The sequence below is a fragment of the Sphaerodactylus townsendi genome, linkage group LG12 (assembly GCF_021028975.2).
Source record: "Sphaerodactylus townsendi isolate TG3544 linkage group LG12, MPM_Stown_v2.3, whole genome shotgun sequence".
Lineage (NCBI taxonomy): Eukaryota > Metazoa > Chordata > Lepidosauria > Squamata > Sphaerodactylidae > Sphaerodactylus > Sphaerodactylus townsendi.
In genome coordinates, this window is record NC_059436.1 from 14,194,763 (window position 1) to 14,216,655 (window position 21,893).

The following is a 21,893-nucleotide window of genomic DNA, read 5'->3' on the forward strand; positions in this document are numbered from 1 at the left end:
GGACCGAGCATGTGGCAAAGTTTCTTGTTCTGGCCCTAAACAAAACTTAGGGCGTTTCCCCACTCTAAAAATAATGTGGAGACTTACCGGTTTCGTCTGCTGTGGGACCTTTTCAGCGCAGGGTCATGTTCCCCACTGCAGCTTCCACCCCTTCCTGAAATGAGCGCTGGCAGCCACGCAGCAGCCAGGCAGGACTCTCCACGATCCGTTCAGGGGGTGTCCTGATTGGCTGCTGCATTTGCGATTTTTCCGCCACCTGATGACGTGGATCCTCCCATCCAATCAAGGCATAGCGGGGCGTTCGCAATGCAGCGGGAATTTTTTAAAAATTTTCAACTGGACGAATCCACGACTATTTGTGGACACATCTTGTCCATGTCATCAGGCGGTGGGAAAACGGAAACCCGGGGTAACCCCCCGGGCTTCTCCACTGCCGCGCACTCCGTGCGGGGTCATTCAAAAGGCACTGTTCCAAACAGTGCCAGAAATGACCCGCACTGAGGGGGCGCGAGAGCGGCAGAGTCGGGACGGCTGCATTGTCACCGCCCCTGTCGTGGGGAGTGCCGCTAGACCCCGCGTCATTCAGCACGAGTAGCGCGCAACAATCGGTAAGTGGGGAAAGGGCCCCAGTTAACCTGATTAGGTTTTATTCTGTTTTCTTCCCCTTTTAATATATTTTAATTATTTTATTTTTATATATTTTAAAATTATGCTTAATAAAGGTTATTGATTGAAATGTGCTCTGTTGTATTTTAATAAATCACTAGCAGGGCCCGGCCACGCGTTGCTGTGGCTTACTGTGGTGAAATGGGAAAGAAACAGTAGCAGCAAATCAATTGCAGAAGCCAGCCGTACTTCCCCTTGCAAACACGCAGCCTGATACTGTGCGATGTCATTGATGTGTGTGCCCGCATTCCTTGGGGGGGGGGGAATGGAAAGGCACCTCTCCCACACATCTAGGCTGGTTGGTTATGATCCTTTACCTGGGAGTAAATTTGGTTGGTGGAAGTGGGTGTCGCTTCTGAGGAAACCCTCTGAGGGGCTCGATGCAGCCATGCAAAGTATGTCACGGTTGCTTTACCGAGCTTACTCCTGAGTAATGCGTGCCTGGTTTTCTTAACAGTGGCAGTATTCAGGGAATCTAGGGTGCCTGGCCCCTCCCTCCCTTGCATGTCACCCCTCACTCTCTTCCCTCCCTCACTTCTCTTCCCTTGCATGCCACCCCTCCCCCTCCCTCCCTTCCATTTCCCTCCGCTAGGGTGGGTGGGTCATATCAAGATGCTGGGCCCCCTGCCTCCCCTCCCTTGCATGCCACCCCTCACTGTCTCCCCTCTCTCACTTCTCTTCCCTTGCATGCCTCCCCCTCCATCCATTTCCTCTCCCTCCCTCTCTTCCCTTGCATGCCACCCCTCCCTCTCCCTCCCTTCCCTCTCCCTCGTGTGTATGTGTGTGTATGTGTGTGTATGTGTTTCACTTCCACTCAAGTTACTGCCTATGTACTGTTTTCACTGCTCATATCTGGCCATCTGAGCGAACATTCTAAGCTGCACGAACATTCTAAGGGTGACAGTTACACACAGGCAGCTGCATGTCCTTCACCATGGAGAGCCAGGAAAAAGGCGTTTTGCCTGGGTCAGGTGTGAAATTTCAGGTATGTGAACATCTAAAAACACTCTCAACTGGCTGACTATAGTGGCTGGGAATTTTCAGAGGAATTGGCCCAGCAGTTACTGAGTTATACTACCACTAACAAATACACTGTTAGCTTCTTATATATATATATAGATATTTATAATTTGAGTTTATTAGAATCTGCCTAGACTTTGAACCTGACCCTTGGAGACTCAAGGACTGCATAAATAAATGCATTTAATTTTGGAGTGATGGTTCTGCTCTGGACTTATAAACACCATCAAGTCAGCTTTGATGTGGCACCAAGTTCTGTATGCATACATAGGGCCTTTTAAAACACACCCCACCTTTCTTCTTGTTTCTGTTCTCCTTCTGTATGTGATTGGAAAGCAGGATGGTGTCAATCAAGGGAGGAGGGAGGCAGAGAAAGTGACAAGGTGCTGGCAACAGGTTTCTCCAGCTAGTCATTTATCAGAAACAACATGGGGCGGGGAGAGGAAAGATTGGTTGCATTTCTTCTCTGTTTGATTACCGGGTGTGGCATGAAACTATTTGTATGCTGTTGCTCTTTCATCTGGTAACCAAAGTACCAACTGCTTGGGACTGAACAGCTAGAAGCCTGCACTCTGCCGTGGCCAGCAGCTGGAAACCGACTCCTGGTGCAGGTATATGCTCTTTGCCTTGTATTGGCAAGCAGGATAGAATCTAATGATTAACTGATTGTGTTTGTTACCCTCTGTGGTTTCTGATGGGCCTTGGGTGGGTGGGTGGGTGGGTGGGGGGGGGTTGCAAAGAGCTAATCCCCCCATAATCAATGTAAAGGGAATAGCAAAAAATACACAAATAAAATAACTTTGTCATTAATTAAGTCAGGGGATGGAAGGAAGGTTGAAAGTTATACAATGAAAATGCAATTGGAGGAACAGCTCAGTTGGGCAAACTACCCAGCCTTCACTCATCCAAAAACAGCAACGATGTTCTCAAAAGCAATATAATTGTGTTTGTTGGTTGCAAAGATGCAACGGAAGGTCTGGGAACGAGAGAGATCAGAAAGGAGCAAAGAAAAAATTGTGAAAGTTACAGTACTGTTTCAACAAAAGTTTCATAGGTCAGGGTATTAGACAGCTATTTCATCTAGTTTAGTATAGTCAATTGTGGACTGACCTGAGACCCAGAAATCATAAAGCTTCGCTTCTCACCTGTGCTGTTTATTTTATTTTGTTGATTTAAAGTATTTATGAGTAACCTGAATCCCTAGCAGAACTCAAGGCAGCTGACAATATAAATGAAACAATTATAAAAATATAGTAACAACAATATAAAAAAATCCCACAATTATTAAAAACACATAAATGGTTGCAAATTACAAATGCCAGTGAGGGCTGCCAATTATAAACCCTCTAAATCATAGGTTTATGATTGGTGCTGGGGATGCCATGGGGATGCCATGATGCTGGCAGGGGATGATGGGAAATGCAGTCCATAACATCTGGAGGGCCGCAAGTTTGACACCTGTGCTCTAAATGGTTCAAATGCTAGAAATACAGTGTGGATCCTTGGGTTGCCAGTCATGTGTGCTCTCAGTTCCCCTCCACTGTACAAAGTGAAATTGGCTACCGAAAACCGTAAATCGTTGTTATAATGAGTACATGCATGTCATCTCAACTTTAGTTGGTTGGGAAGAGTCTGAATCCAGATTAGAGTACAGTCTTCAGGGCTCACCCTCACTCTGGTAAACCCTGGAGAATTTGGGAATCAGTTGGCTTACAGTGTGCCTGATGCAAATTTTGTCTGTCCCACATCTCTGTTCGGTAACCCAGTAATAGTCACAAGTAAACACTGTTTTCATTTTGTTTTGTTTGGTGCTTGGGGTATAAAAACGGTTGCCTCCCACTTCTCTAACTTTAGTGACCCAGTGAAATGCAGAACTTCCTGACGTCTCGTTAACCTTTAGGCTTTACAGAAGATAGTGAAACAGCATTTTCTTACTTAACAGTTACAGAGTAATTTAATGGGTTTTTTTCCCAGTTTTGTATTTCTCACTTTCTATCTTACGTTTAGAAGCATTCCAACATGCATAGAAATAGTATGGAAGTCCAAGACATGAGAAAAAGTAGCCACTCTTGTTTATTTTTTGGGAAGATAGGAGAATTCAAAGGCTATTTGCCAAGAAATTAAATTAATCCTTCATGGGATAAACTTGTAGAGCAATGACATCAGCTCCACAGTCTCTTTTAAAGCTCCACAGATAGCTTTAAAGGGGGCTTGGACAGATTTATGGAGGAGAAGTCGATTTATGGCTACCAATCTTGAACTTTTTGATCTGAGATTGCAAATGCCTTAACAGACCAGGTGATCAGGAGCAACAGCCCAAAAGGCCATTGCTTTCACATTCTGCAGGTGAGCTCCCAAAGGCACCTGGTGGGCCACTGCGAGTAGCTGAGTGCTGGACTAGATGGACTCTGGTCTGATCCAGCTGGCTTGTTCTTATGTTCTTATGTTCCTTGCAGACAACCTCCAGACAACAAGACTGTGAGCACAATTAGGACACGTTTATTTAGCTACGATTACAAAAGTACAATTTGTGGAGCACAACGTGTTCATTTCACTCAGTTTGTTGGTATTCTTCTGCCTGCGCAACTTCATGGCTATTGTTCATATTTGACTGATCCTTGGTGTAAGCATGCCTTTATGCTGATGCGCTTAAACGTCTTACCGTCTAGATTTTTGCAAGGGAGATATCTAACTGTGAGGCCAGACCCCGTGTCTGATCCTGTGCAGCTGTGTGTTATGAGGAATGGTAAGGAAATGAACCCACAGAAATCAAAGTTTGAACAGAAAAATAGCTTTACTGGACAGCAAAGGTATCTGACCAGGGTGTCCCCTCCAAGAGAGGCACACCCAACTAGACCAAGACTTCCTTTTTATAGATACAAAGAATACATACGTCATAGTTCATACCTGTAAACGTATCCCACATAATCATACCCCTTTCACGTGCTATGAGCATGAACCTTAAAATCCGATTGGCTTGTCTGTCTATTTCTGTCGTGTTACACTAAAGCTGCATGTTTTTCCTCGTGTCCCCCTGCCCATATGCAAAGGGCAATAAACTAAATTCTGCCTTTTCCCAACATTTCTAAGTTGCTCCCAGAGAGAGATTTCCCCAGGCTAAACACATTTTCATAATAATGAAACAATCATAATAAGCAAGTTAGTTGTAAGGGAGGCAAAAAAGGATTATGAGGAACGCATGGCTGGGAACATCAAGACCAGCAACAAACAGCTCTTCAAGTACATCAAAAGCAGGAAGCCAGCTAGGGAAGCGGTAGGCCCATTAGATGACAAAGGAACAAAGGGTGTGCTAAAAGATGGCAGGGAGATTGCAGAGAAGCTAAATGAATTCTTTGCATCTGTCTTCACCCAAGAGGAGGTGAGGAAAATTCCTGCACCTGAACCAAGCTTCTTAGGAGGCGAATCCGAGGAACTAGCAAAGATAGTGGTAGACAAGGAAGAAGTTCTGGCAGCCATTGATAAACTAAATGCTACTAAATCCCCTGGCCCGGATTGCATTCATCCAAGAGTTCTTAAAGAGCTCAAGCACGAAATTGCTGATCTTTTCACTTTAATATGCAACTTATCCCTGAAATCTGCCTCCATCCCTGAAGACTGGAAGATGGCCAATGTCACACCAATCTTTAAGAAAGGGTCTAGGGGGGACCCAGGAAATTACAGGCCAGTCAGTTTGACATCTGTCCTGGTAACTTAGTAGAATCTATCATTAAAGATAAAATTATTAAACATGTAGAAAAGCAAGACCTGCTGAGGAAGAGTCAGCATGGCTTTTGCAGAGGCAAGTCCTGTCTTACAAACTTACTAGAGTTCTTTGAGGGTGTAAGCAGGCATATGGATCAGGGGGAACCAGTGGACATTGTCTACTTGGATTTCCAAAAGGCTTTTGACAAAGTTCCTCACCAGAGACTGTTGAGAAAACTCAGCAATGAAGGAATAAGAGGGGAAGTCCTCCAATGGATTAAAATTGCCCTGGTTACTGGCTGTGCACCTGACCATCTGACCATCTGCCAGCCCCCTCCCAGAATTCGTCCACTCCCAGGTCTTGATCGCCAGGGTGTGATGCCAGACGCCCCTTATTATTAATTATTAACTATTTATTATGGATTGCTGCTGCTATAGTTTTAAGATTTGTATTTTAACTGGGGTTATTCGATTTGTTTTATTATGGTTGTTCTTGTTTTGTTGTACACCGCCCTGAGCCCTTCGGGGGTAGGGCGGTTTATCAAATCGAATAAATAATAATAATAATAATAATAAATCCCTAAGAGTGTGGCGTTCCCAGGGAGATAACTCTTATTCCCATTGAAAGATTTTAAAATGATTTTAAACAATTGTACAAACATTGATTCTACTAGTACATAGAATTATAGTAAAATACAAGTAGATATAAATCTCTCATTATCATTTCTATGTTCATTAAAATATAGAAAAACACATTTTCAATTAATCAATAAAATTCCTTCCTATTCAAACTTCTAATTTCTTTTATGGCTTTGTTTATTCATGCAGCTATCCCATATAGCTAGTTCTGACAACCAAGTCCATAAAATATATGTCTTCTGGCACGTCCTTAGCTCTTAGTGACAAGATCTTAAAGATTTGATCTTTTGCTTGCCTGCATGACTAGTACTTGTCTGCTGACAATGCTGGTCTCTACACAGAAACCTCATTTTGATTTTACAAATCCTTGGTTCATACAAACCCCATATTCCTTGATGTCGAATACAATTTTTAGGCCTATGGCCCATTCCCACATAACAGTGCAATCCAATTGGGGAGGGGGGCAAATGGAGCCTTGGGTGCCCACTCCAGCCGATGTAAGGAGCGAAGACACTGGTGAAGGGGCTATGATGTGTCAGCAGGGCGCTGCACAACTGCGCAGCACCTGAACCTGAAAGCTGGCATGCGCTTTGGCATCCTTCCGCCACAGGAGCCCAGACTGAATACAGCTGATATAAGCACAACCATGGGAGGTTGCAAGAGGAGCAAACAGTGTGCATCTGTCGGCACAAACAAAAACTTCAGCAAAATTCTGCACATTTGTGAAGGTCTGGGAAGCAGAGTTGCCAACTGGCCTGGCATGCGTCTGTGTCTTCCTTCGATTGGCCAAAACCTGATGCTTTTGTTGACATGGGGGTATGCATTAGGTTGCTTCATATTCAGGAGAATAGGTGTGTTGGTCTGCAGTAGCAGAGTTAGATTCGACTCCTGTAACATGTTAAACAGGAGGGAAGGGAATTTTGATTCTTGAAAGCTTCGACTGCAGAAATCTTGATCTCTATGGCGCCATTGGGCTTGATTTTAGTTCTGCTTGTATCTAAAAATCCAGCCGCTGTTAAACAGTAAGAAAAATTAGTCGCTTTTTAAAGCTGATGATTTTAATGGGGAAGGCTTCTTCGGTCCCCCCCCCACCCCCCCGCTTCTTTAGTACAACTTTGATGTCTAGTTGTGACACACATCTGGTGCATTCAGACATGCTAAATAATGTGCATTCAGTCCACTTCCAATGCACTTTGCAATTGGATTTTACTGTGGGAAATGGCAAAATCCATTTGTAAATGGTCAGCAGAGGATTAGAACAACAGTGTGACTGTTGGGCAGGATTCCAGAGAGGTGAAGTATAGAGCTGCTGGAATAGGTCATAACAGGTGAAACATTACTCAATGGAACCAGTTGGCCTTGATGTGTAACATCACACCTTTGATAACATAACCAATTAAGTGTGATCTCTGGCAGATTCCGCACAGGCAACTACAGCAGCTTCCCGCCAGCATATATAATTCCAGTGGATCCCTGGGGCTGTTCGCACGCAGAGGTGTGAGCGGCCCCAGAGCGTCTGCAGCCCATGGAGGCACCACCATTTTGTTTTCCCACATATACCTTCTCTCCCTGCTGAGCTCCGCAGGGAAAAAAGATAAGTGTGGGGGGAAATGAAGGCACTGAAAAGCAGTGCCGACAGGGAAACGCTGTTTCCCAAAAGCCTTGCTCATTAAACGAGGCAGGAAAACAGTGTTTCTGCCCGTGGGGGGTGGGGGAGCACAGCACTGCCTCACTGTGGAGATGGCAGCCGTGTGAACAGCACCCCAGAGACGGCGTTTTTACTGTCCCTGGGTCGCTGTTTTTGGCCCATGCAGAATCCACTTCTGACATTCCTCTGAAGATGGCAGCCATGAATGCAGGCAAAACATTGGGAGCAAAAACTACCAGACAAGGAAAGCATTGCCACAGACCACAGAAAATCCACAACAGCCAGTTGATTCCGACCATAAAGGCCTTCAACAGTACGCTCTCTTCTGACTGTTAACAGTTTATTAACTACATAATCCTTTCGTGGACTTGTTGCCACTCTTAATATGGACAGCACCTATCTAGAGAATGATATAGCAAGCAAACAGGACTTGCTGCTACTTACTAACAATTGAACAAAATTCAACTCCAGTAGCAACTGAAGGGGGAGTGAAGGCAGGATGGGATAGCCTGATCTCATCAGATCTTGGAAGCGAAGCAGGGTCAGTACTTGGATGGGGAACCAGTATATAAGCTTTCATCAAAGCTCACTTTGTTATTAAGAATGTTATTAAGAACTAGCGGGGCCCAGCCACGCGTTGCTGTGGCTTATTGTGGTGAAATGGAAAAGGAACAGTAGCAGCAGATCAATTGCAGAGGCCAGCAGTACGTGCTCATGCAAACACGCAGCCTGATACTGTGTGATGTCATTGATGTTATTGTGCCCTCGCTTTGTTCCTTGTGGGGGGGGGGAATGGAAAGGCACCCCTCCCACACATCTAGGCTGGTTGGTCATGATCCTTTACCTGGGAGTAAATTTGGTTGGTGGTAATGGGTGTAGCTTCTGAGGAAACCCTCTGAGCGGCGCGACGCAGCCATTCAAAGTATGACACAGTTGCTGTACCGAGCTTACTCCTGAGTAATGCGTGCCTGGTTTTCTTAACTGTAACCGCAGTATTCAGGGAATCTAGGGTGCCTGGCCCCTCCCTCCCATACCTTGCATGTCGTCTCTCACTCTCTTCCCTCCCTCACTTCTCTTCCCTTGCATGCCACCCCCCCCTCCTTCCCTTCACTTTCCCTCCGCTAGGGTGGGTGGGTCATATCAAGATGCTGGGCCCCCTGCCTCCCCTCCCTTGCATGCCACCCCTCACTGTCTCACGAACATTCTAAAAGTGACAGTTACACACAGGCAGCTGCATGTCCTTCACCAGGGAGCGCCAGGAAAAAGGTGTTTTACCTGGTCCAGGTGTGAAATTTCAGGTATGTGAACATCTAAAAATACTCTCACCTGGCTGACTATAGTGGCTGGGAATTTTCAGACGAATTGGCCCAGCAGTTACTGAGGTATACTGTCATCAACAAAAACACTGTTAACTTTTTATATATAGATAGATAGGGATGGATGGATGGATGATAAATTTCCTGGATTGTCAGATGGTTTTTTTCTAGTTGCAAACCAGATCTTCAGAATCAATCATCAACCATCTTCAAAGCAGAAGTGTGGAGAGCCAATGTTGTGCACAAAAAGCAAGTTGAAAGACCACAAGTTAAGAAACACATGATTGGAAAACAGGATGGGTGGGAAACCACAAACGGCTATAAAAGTGCTGTGATTGCAACCTAGGAACATGCTTGCTTAAGCTTACCAAGGGTCATAATCCTAAAAGTTAACAAAATGGTAATGATATATATCCCGGCCTTGGGATCTGGAGCACCATCACCATCATTGTTTACTGGTTATATAATGGTGCTATGTTCTATAGATTTTTAAGTTAGGAATTTTAATTAATTAATTATTGTGCATTATTGTTTTAGTTGTTTGTTGTATACCACCCAAAGCCCTTCGGGGGTGGGTGGTTCATTAAATTATTATTATTATTATTATTATTATTATTATTATTATTATTATTATTATTATTATTATTATTATTATTATTATTATTATTATTAGCAGCAGCAGCAGCAGCAGCATCAATTATTAATAATTAATTAATTATTAATCATTATTAATTAATTATTAATTATTACTTGATGATGATGATGATGATGATGATGATGATGATGATGATGATGATGATGATGATGATGATGATGATGATGATGATGATGATGATGATGATGATGATGATGATGATGATGATGATGATGATGATGATGATAATAATAATACTTGTTTATCCTTACGGCCTGCCCTGTAGCAAGACCTGGTACGAGCACAAGCCAGAGAAGACCACAGAAAATGAAGAAGCAAAAATACTCTGGGACTTTAGAATACAGACAGATAGACACCTGGCACACAACACCCCAGACATAACAGTGGTAGAGAAAAAACATGTTTGGATCATAGATGTTGCTGTGCCAGTTGACAGCAGGGTAGAGGACAAAGAGCTGGAAAAGATCACAAAAAATACAAAAGGGACCTACAAAATTGAAGTTGAGCGATTGTGGCAAAAAGAGAAAACAATGTAATCCCACTAGTGAGTCGGTGCTCTAGGAGTGAATCCCAAGAAATCTTGAAAAAAAATATCTGGAAAACCCCTAGAAACTTGGACAGGTAACATCCAGTCCACATGCTGCAGAAAGCAGCACTTCTAGGAACTGCACATATTCTACGCGAATACCTCTAATATCCTAGGTCCTTGGGAAGGACTCGATATTCAGAGATGAATTCCAGACACTTGTGCTGTGCTGTTATGTGTAGTATAATAATAATAATAATAATAATAATAATAATAATAATAATAATAATAATAATAATAATAATAATAATAATAATAATAATAATAATAATAATAATAATAATAATAATAATAATAATAATAATATCCCCCCACCGGGTGCCGCCTTGTCGTTGGCGGGGGGCTTAACTGCTTCTGTGATGTTGAGAGCTGTGCTGGTGGTAGTGCAACCACCGGCAGGGTTCAACCATGCCAAGAGTGTGGTCTCAATTGAGGAGAAAGCGGACTAAGTGCACCCAACCCATTTAAAATATGGTGGGAAACAAACTCAAAAGAGAGTCTACTTATAACTACAGCCTCGAGTGCGTCATGCCCAGGATAATAAGGACCGCGGCGGGTGCTGGTGAACCTGGGCATCCCGTCGAAACAAGTGGGCTACAGGAACCAGGACCCATTGCTGTTGAGCAACCAGGGCATGGGCCTGCAGAACTGGCAACTGGAAGCAAAGGAAACAACTACCAAAGCGGCAGAAATTTTCAATGTCAGAGAATCGAGGAACTGTCATGAACTGCTACCATAAAATCGGAACCCCAAAAGCCGCTGGCTGACCAAAAAAGCCGAGGATGTACCGGCTGTGGAAACTTCCCGAGAATATCCAGATTCAACTGTAAACTGAACTGAGACTTGCCTTTGACCAGAGGCGATTCATAACCAGGAACAAGGTGTTGAGTGAAGTCGAACTTGAAGAAATCACTGGAAAAATCAATGGAAACCAGTGAGAACAGGCAACTGTTAGGGAGACAATTGTAGGAGTTCTAACCAATATCTATGGAGTCCACTGAACATTTTGAGCCAAGAAGAAAAAATGCAAGAAATTTTGCATGAAAAACCTGTGGCCATTTTTGTCGTACACCTGGCACATTGACCACAAAAGGAGCAACAAGAACTTGGGAAGAGGAAAAAATTTTGACCTATGCTGCATCAAAGGAAGAAAGAGCAAAGACTGCCAACATTGAAAACGAGTACCAAGAAAAAACATCTGGCACCTCTAATGCAGAAGATGTGAATGCTGCACCTCGCGAACTATCCAGATAACATCAATGGAAGAAACTAATCAGCTTACGCATACAGTACAGCAGTGATTGTAAATAACAAGAATTGGGGATACAAAAACTGGAAGCCCGCAAGAAAAATGACTGGAAAACCAAAATGGAAAATCAGGTTGGAGTTAAAAATCAAGAACCTACGATCAGATGCAAGCAATCTTGAAGAACATGAAGGAACAAAAAACTGAAAAATGTCAAAATAAAGAATAACCTGATTAAAAAATACTGGCTGAACACAAGAAAAAATTGAGAGAAAACGCACACTTGAAATTGTGAAACAACAGATCACAGCAACAGCCAGAAAAATTGAAGCGATATGAAGCTAGAGTCATCCCGAGTACAAACAAAATCAACTTTTTTTTTCAATGGCAATCTGATCCAAAGCTGAGGCGGTTCTCTACCAGAGTCTGAATCAGCAGGAGCAGCACAATGTGCAGAATGAAAAAACCAGAAAAAACAGCTACAAATACATTCTGGAAAGATTTGTGCCCAGGAAACAGAAAAAAAGGCTACAACAAGAAATGCTGCAGGTGGATAAAAGACTTTGAAAAGAAATTTTCAAAGAACAAAGATGAGAAACTCTGGAAATAACAACAGAAATAATCAGTAAAAGAGTGAAGAAAGTCAAAAAGAATTGGACATCCCCTGGCAATGATCAGTTTGCATGGATTTTTTGGCTCAAATATCTGACCAGCCTGCACGCTCAAAAATGGCTTCGAACAATTCAATGAAATGCTGCAAACTGGAAACATCAGTGAATGGATAGTAACTGGAAAAAACATATTTGATACAGAAAGATTCAGCAAAAGGGACAAATGCACCAGGAAACTACAGGCCAATAAACGTGTTTCTTACCGCCTCACAATGTTCAAACTGCTTGACGAGGCATAATTGCTGATCAAATCCAAAGATTTACTTGGAGACGGCAAATAACATCTTGCCAGTAGAACAAGGAAGGTAATAAAGAGAGAAGAAGTGACAGGGGCACCAAAGATCCAACTTCTGATTGATAAAATGATACTGGAGAACTGCACAAGCCGCAAAACAACCTTGTATACAACGTGGATGGAGTACAAAAAAAGCATTACGACTCACTCCCACAGAGTTGGATCATCAAATGTCTGGATGTCATTGGGGTGTGTGAAAATATTGGCAAGTTTACTCAAAATGCAATGAAACACTGGAAAACTGTAGGTTGTTCGTGGGCTAAGCAAATCAAAGCTTCTGGAACTGTCAACGCATCAAGAGAGTGAATTTTCCAGGGTGGACTCACTGTCACCATTGTTGTTCATCATTGCAATGATCCCACTGTCAACAATTCTACAAAAAACAAACCTGGGCTATCAAACTGCAAAAGAATTCACCAAAAAATTCTCCCACCTTGCGTGTACATGGATGATCTAAAAGCTTTATGGAAAATCAAGAAACTATGAAATTCAGTCACCTTGACCAACACAGTCAGAATCTTCAGCAATGACGATATAGTATGGAGTTAGAAGCTTTGGAGCAAATGCGCATACAGTGGCATTGAAGAAAGGGAAAATTACTGACTGTGTAAGGGCATAGAGATGCCTAATGGAAAAACCATAAAGTGCAATCAACCTGAATCCTATAAATACCTGGGAATACTACAGCTGGACAACATCAAGCATGGACATGTGAAAAATGTGGTCAGCAGAGAATATGTCCAAAGGGTCAGGAAAAAATTTTGAAGAGCAAAATTAAACGGGCAGTGGAATAACGTTAAAGGCTATCAACACCTGGGCCATACCACGTCATCAGATACACTGCTGAGAATGTGAACTGGACGCCAAGCAACGGGAGCTGGATGATCTGGACAGAAAAACAAGAAAACTGATGACAATCCACTACTCATTACACCCGGCGGTGAGGTGATGTTGACAGACTTTACCTACCCAGAAAATCAAGGAGGTAGAGGGCTTCTGCAAGTGAAACAAACGGTGGAAGAAGAGAAACATGCACTGGCAGATTATGTGAAAAACAGTGAAGAACCAACATTGATGGAAGTCAACAGCGGAAAACTGCTCAAAGTGCAAAAAGACAAAGAGTGAATACCGTGAAGTAAATATACACTGCAAAGCAGAAGAGAAAAAAATTGGCAAAAGAAGGCTCTCCATGGACAGTTCCTAGAAAGAAAATTGAGGACAAAATTGACAAGGAAAAAAACCTGGTTGTGGCTAACAAATGGAACTTTGAAAAAAGGAGACTGAGAGCTTGATTCTTGCAGCCCAAGAACAAAGCAATTCGAACAAACGCCATCAAGAAAGCCGGGTAGAATTGAAGAAGTCAACTACAGATCCTTAGTGCAGACTCTGCAAGGAGAGCAGACGAAACAATAGATCCACATAATAACTTAGCTGCTGCAAGAAGATCGCGGAGACGGGACTACAAGCAGAGGCATAATACCGTTGCCTCAGATGATTCACTGGAACTTTGTGCCACAACTACCATCTGCCTGTGACAAAGAACTGGTGGAATCACAAACCTGAAAAGGTCACTGAAAATGAACACGTGCAAAACTACTCTGGGACTTCCGAATTCAGACTGACAAAGTTTTACGGAACACAACACTTCCTGACCTCCACGATTATGCTGGAAAAAAAAAGAAAGTGTGGATAGTTGATGTTGCAATTCCTGGTGACAGCAGGATTGATGAGAAGCAACTGGAAAAACTTACACGATACGAGGATTTAAGGATTGAACTACAAAGACTCTGGCACAAACCAGTACAGGTGGTCCCAGTGGTGATCGGCACACTGGGTGCAGTGCCTAAAGATCTTGAACGGCACTTAAAAACAATTGGCGCTGACAAAATCACCATATGTCAGCTGCAAAAGGCCACCCTACTCGGCTCTGCACGCATTATTCGTCGATACATCACACAGTCCTAGATGCTTGGGAAGTGTCCGACGTGTGATGTAATACAAAATCCAGCATATTGATCTTGTTTGCTGTGTATAACTGTTTTGTATCAATAATAATATAATGCTTGTTTATCCTTACTGTATCCTTTTGCTGATTCTGCTCAATTGATATATATGAATGTATTTGCTTAAGTTGACTAATTCTTCTGCTGACTATGCTATTTCATATGTATGGTAGGAGATTGTGAGTCTTCGTGGCCAACCAGGAGGACAGGATAGGGAAGCCTTAAATTGAGCTGTGCCGCTCCCTGGTGCCCTCTCTCCACGCCTGCAGCCGTGTATTAAATAAACTGCTTACTGCTGACCACCTTGTCTGGAGATTCTCTTTGGGAATAATTTCCATAACAGCGTGGTGTAGTGCTTAAGAGTAGATGGATTCTAATCTGGAGAACCAGGTTTGATTCACTCCTCCACCTGAGTGGTAGAGGCTTGTCTGGTGAACCAGATGTGTTTCCGCACTCCTACATTCCTGCTGGGTGAGCTTACGCTAGTCACAGTTTTTTTGGAACTCTCTCAGCCCCAGCTACCTCACAAGGTGTCTGTTGTGGGGAGAGGAAGGGAAAGGAGCTTGTAAGACACCTTGAGTCTCCCTACAAAAGAGAAGGGTGGGGAATAAATCCAAACTCTTCTACTTCTTTTCTCTTTTATGACATCTCAAATGTATCATGAATTCTCTTGCCTGCTTCTTCTCTTTTAACATGGCTTCACTGCCCATTGTATAATGCCAATGCCACCGATCAGCCAGTGGGTTGCAAAGTTCATTTCTGCCTGCTATGAAAACTATTGAGTTATTTATATTTATACTTTAGACTTATTAAACCGCCCACCCCCAAAGAGCTCTGGGCAGTGCGCAATGTAGCATTACAGTTAAAAACATCATAAAACTTTTAAAACCACTTAACTACTATAACTGCCTCTTGCATACATGGGACTGAGGGTCAGGGCTTGTACATACAACTCCCACAAAGAATGAAGCCCTATTCCTAAGGTGCAGAACTGAATTTAGAATACAGCACGAACAACACAAGATCAGTGATTGAGCAAGTGCAGAGCCTGGCACAGTGGCAAACAGACAACAGTTCAAAGTCTCATGAAGAAACACAACAAAGCAGTGTAATTGCACCCTACCCAAATACCTTTTGTCTCTTGAAAATTAGCCTAAGCTTCATGGTAAAGGAAGGGGCAACTAGGGGATAAAAAGACCATGTTCTTTTGTTTCTTTTTTGTTTCCATTACTGCAACACCATCCAGGAGCCTGTAAAAGAGATTAACGAGGGCCCATTGTGCTGCCGATTTGTGAGCAAACATTATACCAAGCACCTTCCTGAAAGGGCTAACAATCTAGGGTTCTGACAAAAACTGCCAGGAGAGAACTTGCGGAAAAATGGAATGGCAAAAGAACAAGGTAAACCATTCCAAGAAAGCTCATGCTGCCCTTAAGGTTGCAGAGTCCTGAAACAAGTGAAATGATCAAACGACTTGCATGGATTGTTTTGCACAGCCAAAATCCACTGTCTGTTGTGGGTTTTCTGGTCTGGTAGTTTTTGCTGCTAACGTTTTTGCCCACATCTATGATGTGTGCCATGGAGAGAAACGCATCTTACCGTGACATGTCCCTGAAGTTGCCAGCCATAGATGAAGGCGAAACGTTTGGAGAAAAAACTACCAGACAATGACCACACAACCCAAAAAACCCACAACAGCCATGGAGTCTCATGCTATCTCCTACAAATACTTTTTGAATTAGCAATGTTGATTATAATAATGATTACAAGTTGTGATCGTTTATGCCACCACTGCAAAATAACAACTGGTACTCCACTCTATGGAGTCTGCAAAGTGTTCCTTCCACCACTTTAAGTGGCTGTTCAATTTATTTTAATTAAATTAATTAAGTTCAACGGCTAGAATCTGAGATCAAAGTGAATTGGGAGTTGCGTCAATCAGAGCTCCAACCTGGAAGTATTTCCCATTCTTGCCCTCCATTCCTTCTTGTGCTTACCATTGGCCCCACCGTTTTGCCTTGTTATTTTAAATCAGTAGTAGGTATATTGCTATAGTTTTGTGAATGGTTTCATTATGCACTTTATTATGTTGGTTTTTTTAAATCTGTTAGCTGCCTTGGTTGTCCTCATGAGAGCAGAATGACAGAGTTTGGATAAATGAATGAAATGGTGTTAAGAAACTAGTTGTGTGTGCGCGCACACGTCCGTTCATATAGTGAGCCTTTCCTTTTCCTTCTGAAAAGACAGTGGGTCTTTCTGCACAGACACTGTAAAACGTTTTGGGGCAGGAAGTAAAACATTTCCTCCAAGGAGTTCCACATTGATTTTTCCCCCCAAAAAAACATTTAATTTGCAGCCTCAAAATGTTTTAAATGCATCCTCTTTTCTAGTGATTCTTTTGGCTGAAATGTTTTTTTTTGGAAAGGCTTAATTGGTGTGCTGTCCCTTTAAAATGCCATTTTACGAGAACACTCCTCGCCTGCAGACGCTCCTTGCCCTATTTTTGGAGCATTTCAGAACATTTTTGATTTTTGGTGGGGCTTAATCTTCCCAGCCTCAACTACAGAAGACTCAGGGAAATACAGCATGAGGCAATGAGGATAAAATAGAGGAGAGGAGAACAATGGAATCTGCTCCAGGAGAGGGGTATATCACTAGTTATCAATCTAATTTTACCTACAGTTCATTTTTAAAAAAGTATTATTGCTATTGCTGTTATCAGGCATTGCCACAGCTCTTTTGACAGGAAGAGGAACCACTCATTCGGTACGCAAACTACTGTTAAATATTACCCATGCAGCAATATTTACAGTATTTGTCTACAGAATTGTGTAAAAGAAGTATGAGTGTCTTCTCTCCCTAAGAGCAGCAGTGGCATAGGAGGTTAAGAGCTCTTGTATCTAATCTGAAGGAACCAGGTTTGATTCCCAGCTCTGCCGCCTGAGCTGTGGAGGCTTATCTGGGGAATTCAGATTAGCCTGTACACTCCCACACACGCCAGCTGGGTGACCTTGGGCTAGTCACAGCTTCTTGGAGCTCTCTCAGCCCCACCCACCTCACAGGGTATTTGTTGTGAGGGGGGAAGGGCAAGGAGATTGTCAGCCCCTTTGAGTCTCCTGCAGGAGAGAAAGAGGGGGATATAAATCCAAACTCTTCTTCTCTTTGTCAAACCAAGCTATTCCTTCCAAAAATGCAAGCAAGTTATTAGTTTGTCAATTGAAAAGAGACCATGGAGATTCTCTCATCTGAAAATGTGGTAGGTTCTGAAGAGGGGAAAATGTGTGTGTAACTGAGAATCCAACCCAAAGAGAATGGACACTCAATGGGAAGGGGACCATAAGTATATAAATGGCCTGTGTCATTTACAGAATATCACAAGGATGCCAACTTGTGTGGCTGGAGTCTCTTTAAGAGCAGAACAATGCTTACAATCTCTGCAAGTGCAGGTATGGGCAGGGGCATTCAGGCTTTGGCTGAAAATGTTATTTGCCGCAGAAGCTAGTAGGTGCCTCTATCTGACTGCTATATTACCCCCATGGATGAAATTAACAGAGACTATACTCCTGCTGTTGGGTTTTAGCAATAGTGATCCAGAAATATTGGGAAGATCAGCAGTGCACTTTACAGTGAATAAACATCTATATGGCTTGGACTTTATCAGCACCATGAAGAGAGCCCATAAGTTATGTGTTAGGTCTTGAACCTTGAAGCAATAAATGGACTCTGTGTTGTTGATCAGCAGCTTTTACTGACAGGCAATGAAGCACCCAGCTTGGAAAAGCCAGTTCTGCTGCACCTGGTTTTTGCTATCCCCTTTGTTCAGAAGCAGATCCCCCCTCCCCATTTCCCAAAGAATGTGAGAAAGAATTATTTCAGAGCTAAGGCACCCCATGGTCAGCAATAGATAGAGATAAAGCCACCTGGCTGCCTGCCCCCACAGGACAATGGAAACATGCCGTTTCCTATGGGACCAGAAGTGTCAGGGGAAAGCCTTGTTATCTACTCTGCATGTGAAGCCATAAAATAAGGTCAAGTAAAGAATGCCCCGTTACTGCAGTGGTAACATATAGCATGCTGGTTACATATCCCTTGTAGCAATTACACTGAGTTAGGAATGCATCTCAATCAACTAGGCAAAGTCCCTGATGTTCCGCCTCCCCCTTAAGTCTTCCCCCCACCTGGCCAGCTGGGGTAAGTTTTGTGAAATGCTTTGATTAATCTGGGGGCCCTAACTTTATTGGCATCAACCCAATCAAACCCAATTGAGCCTATTGAAGTGATGCAATGTCAAATGCAAAGAGCTGCATAGTCAGGTAGTAGATTTTGTGACTGTACTTCTGGGCAGATAGAAACTGTACTGCGTGGCTCATGTAATAAGTAACATGTTCTTTTTATTTAGTATTCATTTATTTAGTATTCATTTATTTTGTATTCATTATTCATTTTATTTAGTATGACATTGCTCAAGGCCCGTAGGCTAAATGAGCACTACAATTCAAGGTCAAAATGAGCAGTATAATTGCCACATCTCCCCATATTGCCCCACCCGGTCCCTCTGCTCATCGGAGGAGTACCTGTTAAAGGTTTCCGGCCCGAAAGGCATCCAGCTGACCTCTACAAGGGTCAGCGCTTTGGCTCCCATTTGGTGGAACCGGCTTCCTAGAGAAGTTAGGGCCCTGTGGGACTTGCAGGAATTCCGCAGGGCCTGTAAAACAGTCCTGTTCACCCAAGCTTTCCTACCTGGCCAGCCAGGGAGAATGTAAATATTCCATCAATAGTCTTGACCTCTAATGAGTTTAGTGGGAGGGGGGTGGGTTTGTTACTATCTGTTTTATCTGCCATTAAAGGTTTTGGAATTTGGACTATATAAAGGGTCGCCAAGTCTAGGTTGGGAAAATTTGTGAAGGTTTGGAGGCAGTGCCTAACAGAAGGTCCCAGTCTGCCCAGGTGAGTGAACTCAACAGGATATGATGCCATAGAATCCATCCTCCAAAGCAGCCGTTTTCTCTAGTGGATCTCTCTAGTTTGGAATCAGTTGCAATTCTGGGAGACCTCCAGGCACCCACTGAAGACTGCCAATTTTATTTTGTATTTCGATTTATAAACCACCCTTCTCCTCAGGGCTCAGGGAAGTGCAAAACAATAGTAAAACAATGCAAAAACAGGATAATCATAAAATACTAACACATGAAAACAATTTAAAACGTGTGGGTGTTGTGTGGTTTCCAGGGTTTATGGTCATGTTCTAGTAGCCTTTTCTCCAATTCCATCCCTACCCTTTCCCAGGGGTTCCCAACTCCTCTGCTATTAAGGAGACAATGCCACTAGAACATGGTCAGACAGCCCGGAAACCGCACAACACCCCGTGAAAGTCTTCGACAATACAGTTTAAAACATTCCCAGTAGATGGGGCCAAAGCTAACTGGTGCTCACAATGATTGCTTTCTCCCCAACGTAGGTTCTGTGAATAGACCAGAATGGCAAATTTTAAGGGACATGCTCTTCCCGCTGTTTTCTTCATCATCTTTGGCCTCTGGTGGTGTCTGAAATACTCACTGAAGTACCACAGCAGGAGATTAAACAAAAACGGACCTGGAAACCATTGGTTCAGTCGTATTGAAATCACTGAAGGGGCTGTCAAGATAATATTTTCAGTAATAGGTAAGGCTTGCATTATTTATTTAATTGAAATTCATGTGACCAGGTCCCCCTTGGCTTTGGGCATAGGACCCGGGGTGGGCGGGGGGGAGGGAATAGTGGCCGGGTCCAGACTGGGAAACTCCTAGGCTGTTTCTGCACAGCCAAGGGAGAGAGCCTGCATCAGCATTAATTATGCCGATGCAGGCTCTGGGGCCGTTCGCACAAACGGCCCCATGAGATGCGCAGCTGTTGGAGCAAGCTCCACACAGCCGCATATTCCCCTCCCCGGCCCCAAATGCCTCCTTACCTTCTGCTTGCAGCCATCGCTCTGTCGTCGCTCTGAGGAGGGAAGGGGACACGCCCCCATGGTCAGAGCGACATCTGAAGCACTGGAGGCCAGGGTGTGTGTCCTCTTCCCTCCTCAGAGTGACGACAGAGCAACGGCTGCCAGCAGGAGGTAAGGAGGCGTTTGGGGCCGGGGAGGGGAAAACGCCGGCTTCCACCCGCTGCCGTTCGCATGGCAGGGAATGGAAGCCGGCATTTGCAGGAAAACTCACTCCCCAAGTGAGTTTCAAAAACACTGTTTTGGAGGGCACAGAGCGCTGCTGCATCGATTTGGCAGCAGCGCCTGTACGAAGAGTCCCCGCCAAAATGGTGTTTTACCGGGCTGAAGCCGTTGCTTTCAGCCCATGCGGAAACCACCCTAGAGATTTGGGGTGAAGCCTGAAAAGTGGGGTACAATGCCATAGAATCCACTCTGCATATGCTCTGTTTTCTCCAGGGGAACTGATCTCTGTAGTCTGGAGATGAGCTGTGATTCCTGGGGATCCCCAGGTTCTATCTGAGGCGGGTCTCCCGCTTCTCTCCTGGATTACAAAACTCAATGAGATTTACAGGTTTTAGAAGTGGAAGTGATCAAAAACCACAGTACAATGATGTATTGATTTACTTCACATGTGCCCCACTTTTCTCCCCACTGGGGACCAAACCAGCTTACATCCTTCCCCTCTCCTTCAGTTTATCCTCACAACAACCCTATGAATTAGGGTGAGCTGAAAACATGTGACTCGCCTAAGGTATTGGCCGCCTATTGCAAGAGAGAGGATTTGAACCCAGACCTTCCACATTCTAGTCCAACACTTTAACCCCTGCACCTCATAGGCTCATAGAAACCACCATTCCAATGAATCAACCAATCAACCAAGTGATCCCTCTACAATTAAGACGAGCTTTCAGGTTCTTCCTAACACAAGTTATAATGATTTATCAGAGCTGCCCTGGCCTTTGTGACGGTGGCTTAATCTATCAAAACTGAGCAGGTGAGACTGACCAGGCCTACCTGCACAATACACTGTCTTCCAGGAGGAGTTGGGAACCTCTAGGAAAGGGCAGGGATGAAATAGGGTCTGCAGTTAGAGCAGGCCCGTTCCGCCACAAAGGACTTTCAGTCTAAATAGTTTAGGGACCAGAGCTCAATCCCAGGTGTGGTGGAGATGGTGGCTCTGGAGCTCCTAGATCCTGGATGTCTTCCTTTATCCTTTGCTTCTGTTGTTCAGGGATGCTGGCTGAGCAGTTTGTTCCGGATGGTCCCCACTTGTACCTCTACAGCGGGGACCCTCATACCTGGATGAAACTGATGAACTGGCAACACACAACCATGTACCTGTTCTTCTGCATCTCAGGGATAATGGATGTACTCACCTATACTTCATTCCAAGTGCCCATAGGACTGGATCGCTTAATGCTTTCTGTTGCGCTCTTTGTTGAAGGTTGGTTCTCCTATGGGCTATAAGTGGAGGGATGTTG

At 43.8% G+C, this 21,893-nt stretch overlaps 1 protein-coding gene across 1 annotated transcript in view; it reads left to right on the forward strand.

Moving 5' to 3' along the window:
• Positions 1-2,185: 2,185 nt before the first annotated feature.
• Positions 2,186-21,893, forward strand: part of LOC125441468 (transmembrane protein 45B-like) — a 33,719-nt gene continuing 14,011 nt past the window's right edge. Inside the window, exons 1-3 of the mRNA XM_048512072.1 lie at positions 2,186-2,297; positions 19,906-20,108; positions 21,644-21,856. Of these exons, the coding sequence (XP_048368029.1) occupies positions 19,925-20,108; positions 21,644-21,856 (397 nt within the window). The 5' untranslated portion in view covers positions 2,186-2,297; positions 19,906-19,924. The remainder of the gene's footprint in view (positions 2,298-19,905; positions 20,109-21,643; positions 21,857-21,893) is intronic.